The following is a 6,998-nucleotide window of genomic DNA, read 5'->3' as shown; positions in this document are numbered from 1 at the left end:
TTTATAATTCTGAAAATTATCTTAATCACTAAACAAAATATTTAATCACTAATCAATATTATTAACACTAATACGTAAAGAGCAGATTTGCCATTAAAAAAAATTTGGGTTAAGGGGTAATCTGATTTTTCTATTTCACAACCTTTTTTTTTGTCTTTATACAGTATGCCTAGTAAGATTTCAGTATGCCCAAAATCAGGATTCTTTTGAAGAATGTAATATGCGGCAGCAACAAAAGAATCAAGAATAGTATTTGCGCAAAATAGACACCTCTTCAAAATGATACAAGAAAAAAAAAAAAAAAAAGAATGATCCTGTTTCTGTCCCTCCACAAATAACCAAATTGAAAAGATAAAAGCACATCCGAAATGATGGTATCGAAGAAGGTCGGCTGACAATTTGTAGCAAGCATATAACAGGTGGGTGATACCTATCATGACATCATGATCACTAAGCATTGAACCGAAGGTATAGTCTAGCTAAACAACAATATATAGTTTTAGCTAACTAGGTAATTCATAACACAGTCCATAAAAATCCCCAATAACTTCATTCTCTTGGTTGGAATTTAAGTTGCATCCCAAAAATGTGGGGTTCTGTTGTATTGTGTTTCATATCTTTGGTCATAGTTGCTTTTACTCATCATGTGTATAGATGGAGAAATCCAAAATGCAACGGAAAACTCCCACCTGGTTCCTTGGGTTTCCCTCTCATCGGTGAAACGTTTCAATTTTTTGCTTCCAACACTTCGTTAGACGTACCATACTTCTTCAAGAAGAGATTCGCCAGGTAATATTGTCAAACCTGTTGTTGATTTGATTACGGAGATGGAAAGATGGTACTGACAAGAATTAATTGGATTTTGTAGGTACGGGACAATGTTCCGGATTAGTTTGGCAGGTCACCCTGTGGTGGTATCGTCGGATCCAGATTTTAACTACTTTATATTCCAACAAGAACGTAAATCAGTGGAGATATGGTACATGGATTCTTTCTCTGCAATTTTTGGTGGAGGTCTTGAATGTGCAACTGATGCTCAAATTCACAAGTATTTCAGAAATGCCGTCTTGAATCATTTTGGTACTGAAGCTTTGAAAGAAAAACTTCTCCCTAAAATTGAAAGCATGACTTACCAAGCTTTGGAATCATGGTCCAATCAACCTTCTATTGAACTTAAATCTTCCATTACTAATGTAAGTATAAATATATTCAAAGGTCTAACGAGTGTACGATGCCGAATGCATGTATGGATGTCTGGGGCATGCATACATCTTTTGTATGTATGAAAAATGCGACTTTTTGTCTGGGGCATATTTTCCCAAATGTTTTTTTATTGTGTATGAAACATCTTTTCTCCGGTCGTTCACTGATTCACTAAATTGATTTGGCGCTGTAGATGATCTTTGATTTAACTTCGAAGCATCTCTTCAATTATGACTCAACGAAATCTACAGAAAATCTCAGTGTGATGTTCGCGTGCTTCTTTACAGGTCTTATGACTTTTCCAGTTAACATCCCCGGTACTGCTTTCCACAGATGCATGCTGGTATGAATTAATTTTCGTTTTGGACGGAAAATTATATAATAGCTAGTAGTGTTCAAAAAAATTTAAGTTACAGGCTTATCCTTATAAATTTTCATTTTCTTTAATATTAATTATTAATTAGAACCAAAAAAAAGCGATGAAACTGATGAAAGATATCCTACACAAAAGACGTAATTCGCCCCAGGTGCCCCAACATGGGGATTTTCTTGATCAAGTCCTAGAAGATATGAAAAAAGAAGATTTCCTAACAGATGATATTGTTATTTACCTGATATTTGGACTTCTTCTTGCTAGTTTCGCATCAATTTCTGCCGTTGTCACTTTGGGAATGACATTTGTAACAGATTACCCTATACAAGCGAAAGAACTATTGGTAAGTACTAAGCACTACAATTGGGTATTTACAATGATGTTAGCAAAGCAAGACTTTTGTACTTATGAACTACTTGAACTAAATCCAATTTATAGCTAAAATCTATTTTTTAGCTACTTAATTTATTGCTCTTATATTTCTGTTTTGGATGTGAATAGGAAGAACAGGAGACAATTCTCAAAAACAAGGAAAATGCTAAGAGCCTGTTTGGTATAGATTTTAAAAACAGTTTTCTGTTTTTGAAAATAGAGAAAACAGAAAATAAGAGAAAACGCGTTTGGTAGGGACATTTTCAGAAAAATGTTTTCCATTTGTTTTCTGTTTTTGAAAACAAAGAAAGGGAAAAAAATGAAAACAACAAATTAGGTCCTGTTTGGTATAGTTTTCAAAAACAGTTTTCTGTTTTTAAAAACAGAGAAAACAGGAGAAAACGCGTTTGGTAAGGACATTTTCAGAAAATGTTTTCTATCTGTTTTCTGTTTTTAAAAACAAAAAAATGAAAACAACAAATTATTGTTTTATGTGTTTTCTCTTTTTTTCTTTTCTTTATTCTTTTCTTCTTTTCAGAACAAAGTAAGAGATGGGGAATGACTGCAAGTGAGTCATGGCTAATATCACTATCTCTTACACGAATCTTTACATTTGATCCGATTTAGTTGGTTTTCCTTGTTTTCAAAAACAATTTACCAAACAATTTTTAGAAAATGAAAACAAGGAAAAAAGGGTATGTTTTTAAAACAGTGGAAAACTATTTTTGAAAACTGTTTTTCAAAACTGTACCAAACAGGCCCTTATTGTTTTCTATGTTTTCTCTTTTTTTTTTTTTTCCTTCTTCTTCTTTTCAGAATAAAGTAAGAGATCAGGGGAATGACTGCAAGTGAGTCATGACCAGTATCACTATATCTTAGACGAGTCTTTACATTTGATCTGATTTAGTTGATTTTTCTTGATTTTTAAAAACAGTTTTTATCCTACCAAACAATTTTTAGAAAATGAAAACAAGGAAAAAAGGGTATGTTTTTAAAACAGTAAAAATCTATTTTTGAAAACTGTTTTTAAAAACTATACCAAACAGGCTCTAATTCTCCACTTACACGGAAAGAGGTGAAATCGACGACTTATATGTCGCAGGTACTCCTCGTAATTAGTACTTAATTCACGTTCACATCTGGAGCTGGTAAAAGGGCGGGCCGAGACTGGCTTATTACAGGTTAACACGGGCCCAAGTTTATGGGGCCGCTATTCTTCGTGGGTTGTCGTTTTCTCAACCCAAATTTATAGCAGGTAAAACTTGCGGGATAGGGGGAAATATGGGGGAGATCCAAAAATAATAATATTCTCGTTCCCAGGCCCACAATTAATTTTGTATACCGTGACACCCATAATTATATGAAATTATTATATGAATCAATACATAACTGGTTATGCATACTATCTTTTCAGGCATAACTCGTTATGCATACTATCTTTTTCAGGGGTATAATTGGCAGCGCAACTTGGACATAACATATCTAAAAATCCGCGCCTTAAAATTTTGCAAATTTTATATCGTTGGAAATCTTATTAAAAGAGCTACGCAACGAGTACAAACAAGAATATCAGATTTTTGTTTTTAACGAAAAAATCGGAGGTGATCCTCATTTTAGGGAAATTTTTTGAAAACTTGATACTTAACCATTATGCAGTCACCAAAAACGATGCATAACACATTCTGCGGACGCATAACGAATTATGCAACCATTTTTTCGACTGCATAACAAGTTATGTATCTGCATAACAAAGTTATGCATCTATAACAAGTTATGTAACCATTGTTTTGGTTGATTTTAGCCGTACATATAAAAAATTGATGCATAATGCAGTATGCATCCATATTTACGGATGCATATCAGGTTATGCATCTATTTTCTCGATGCATAATGCATTATGTAGCCATATTTTCGGACGCATAACAGGTTATGCAGGTTTTCTGGACTGCATAACAAGTTATGCAACAAATTTTGTAGATGCATAATAGGTTATGCATCCATTTTCACGAATGCATAACATGTTATGCAGACAGTTTCTTGACTGAATGACATGTTATGCAGTCATAACCACATCATCATCTTCTTTCATGTTTTATTAACTCCCACGCAAACCATTATCTTTCAGTTATTCGGGGGCTCTTGGTCAAAATCATGTATTTACACCATCATCTTCTTTCATGTATTTACACCATCATCTGCAATTAAACCTTCTTCACAACTCATCCAGTATTGCTTACTCCAACTCAATTCACGGCTGAGAGTTTCATAAAAATCTGAAATTCATTTCAAAATCTTCATTGAAAACAAGTTTTGATCATAAATCTATGATGACCAAACCGTGTTCTACAAACCCATTTAGGGATTTTTGCTGCTACTATTAATAACAGTAGTGAATTTAAATTGTAATGAAGAGAATCGGTAGTAAGAGTGTTCGTCGTTAATTCGAAGAAGAAGACGATTTGGTGCTGCTGTTGAGATCAATCGAATTTAGGCATGAATTTGTTCTCGAAATCAGTCGAATCTCTCCCTTTTTCTGATATCTAGGTATAGTGGAGAAGAAGAAGAAAAAAAGACGAAGAAGAAGAAAAAAAAAAGACAGAAACAGAATTTTATATATTTTGGGTTTGAGAATAATTTTCTTCCAGAATTTGGGTGCGCGCCTGTAGTTTTGGGAGCGTGGGTTTCACAGTAGAAACATCAGGGAGAATGGGTCTCCTTGTAGTTTTCACATTGGTAAATCAACTCACCAAAAACCGATTTCGACAACATCATTTTCTCCATTTTTCGCTTCATAACTCTTAATCTTTCAAAACCCTTCAAGCATACCCACGAGACGGAATATTAACAGCATTATCTTCTCCATCTTCTTCATAGCAACACCACTTCACCACTGAAATTATTGAGTTCTATGGTTTGAAACCAACATAGCAAAAATTCTTTAAATTAAACATATACCCAAGCTTAATCAACCGCCGAATCGATCATTATCATCATCAGATTCTTCAATTTACCCTTCATCAGCAAACCCTAACTTTAAATCACCATCAATAAACACCAATTCATCTCAGCTCAGAAAAGAACTAACCCTAACTTCTTGTTCATTTATCGATTAACAAAAACAACATATTCTTTTTCTCTGTTTTCTTGACTCTGAAATTCTTTAAAATTGCAAAATCCTCTTCGAACGCATGATTGTCGAAGGAAACAACTTGGAAGATTGTTGGTTTAACGTCTAAGCTGAACTGAAATTGAGAAGAATGAAGTTCTTCTAGTCTCTACCTAGATTTACATGTGAGGGAGATTTAGGCACCCAACTCCTTGTATACGTGCTGCCAACCCTATCATGGTGGGCAACTAGACGGGTTAACGGGTTGAAACCGCTGGTTTTACGGGCCGGTCCGGACTAACCCTTTTTCCAACAAGCCAATATTTTTCCAACCATAACCCGTCTTTTTTAGACAACCAGCCAAGCCGGGCGCGGGTTTTTTCGGGACAGTACAGGTCAACCCGTGGGTTTTGAGCTTGTTTTCCAGCTCTATTCACATCACATGTTTGATTTTCCTTATTTGTTTTGTATTGATAATAAAAATACATGTATGGATCCATGCCAGGTTATTACCGAAACATTAGGGATGTCAAGTATTAGACCCGGGATATTAAGAAAGGCAATCAAAGATATCTATATAAATGGTACACATGCATCATTATAAATGGTTTCTATTTGTAGGATATGTAATTCCGAAAGGTTGGACAATTATGGTTGTTCCTTCATCTATTCATATGAATCCTGACAACTATAAAGATCCATTTACCTTCAATCCAACAAGATGGAACGTAAGTCTATCTATCACCATATGTATAATGTTTTTGTATACGGAAATAATTGAATTATGATGTATATACTATGGAAAATCACCAATACTGATTTTATTTTTGTTGACACACAGGATTCTAGTTCGAATATTTCATCCAAAAACTTCATTCCATTCGGGTCTGGGATGAGGAATTGTGTTGGAGCAGAGTTCAGCAAGACACTGATGGGTGTATTTCTACATGTCTTGCTCACTAAGTTTACGTAATTACCATATATACAACCCTTAACGTGTTGCTAAAGTTTTCAAATAGGACATCTTAATGATGTTTTTATTTTCTCGATACTTTTTCCTCAGGTGGACAAAACTCAAAGGAGGAAATGCATTTGGAGACGGCTTTTGTGTTAAAATCTCCAGAAAAAAATGAAATAAAGTTGAACACAGCTAGTTTAGAACTTAGAAATGGATACCAGCCTCTGGGTAATCATAATGGGAAACTACGTGAGCTACATTCGGATGAATATTGTATGGCATTATATGCCAAAAAAAAAAATTAACAAAGAGAGAGTTAACCCAAAACCAGCTTTATGATCATTTGGAAAAGGTTTCCACGCTAAAAATATCTGAAAAGGATCAAAGCAAAAGTATATTGGAAACTTTAATTGTATTCGTAAGTTTTCAACAAATAATTCAATAAATATCACTGTTAATGTCTAAATACGTCAATATCTCGTAAATATCTTTATTTTGAGAGATGTCGTTACAGTATTATTCAGGCAAGTGTATTGTCGGATTGACTTACCTTTATATATAGACAAGATCGCTTGACTTACCTTGATATTGGCAAGGCTACTATTCAAAAGTGAGTGTTGTTACATATAATGATCCTTCTAGTTACTCATCAAAGATTATAAGTTAAAGGGATTATGTACAATGATTTGATTAATTAAACGAACATTGAGAACATAATTAGGATTCCTAAACTAAATAAACTCTAAAAAGACAAATACTAGAAAAAGTAAATAACCAAACTTTTTATACAAGTCATTAACAGTCTAAAGATTAAGAAAGAAGAAGAAGATGAAATGAAAGAATACTAGAGATGTTCTACATCGGGACTGGGATGAGAAATTGTGTTAGAGCAGAGTTCAACAAGATGCTGATGGGCGTATATCTACATGTCCTGCGCACTAAGTTTACATAATTAACATATGTACAACCCGTAACGTGTTGTCAAA

General features: G+C 34.0%; 1 protein-coding gene across 1 annotated transcript; it reads left to right on the top strand.

Annotated features, from left to right (window-relative positions):
• Nucleotides 1-586: 586 nt before the first annotated feature.
• Nucleotides 587-6,027, top strand: LOC113351132 (cytochrome P450 87A3-like). Its single transcript, XM_026595182.1, has 7 exons — nucleotides 587-789; nucleotides 869-1,193; nucleotides 1,397-1,546; nucleotides 1,668-1,919; nucleotides 5,560-5,587; nucleotides 5,676-5,782; nucleotides 5,896-6,027. Exons 1-7 carry the CDS (start codon nucleotides 587-589, stop codon nucleotides 6,025-6,027), a joined length of 1,197 nt encoding a protein of 398 aa, XP_026450967.1.
• Nucleotides 6,028-6,998: the final 971 nt, after the last annotated feature.

The sequence above is a fragment of the Papaver somniferum genome, chromosome 2 (assembly GCF_003573695.1).
Source record: "Papaver somniferum cultivar HN1 chromosome 2, ASM357369v1, whole genome shotgun sequence".
Lineage (NCBI taxonomy): Eukaryota > Viridiplantae > Streptophyta > Magnoliopsida > Ranunculales > Papaveraceae > Papaver > Papaver somniferum.
Note: the sequence above shows the minus strand (reverse complement) of the source record. Positions and strands in the feature narration are given on the sequence as shown.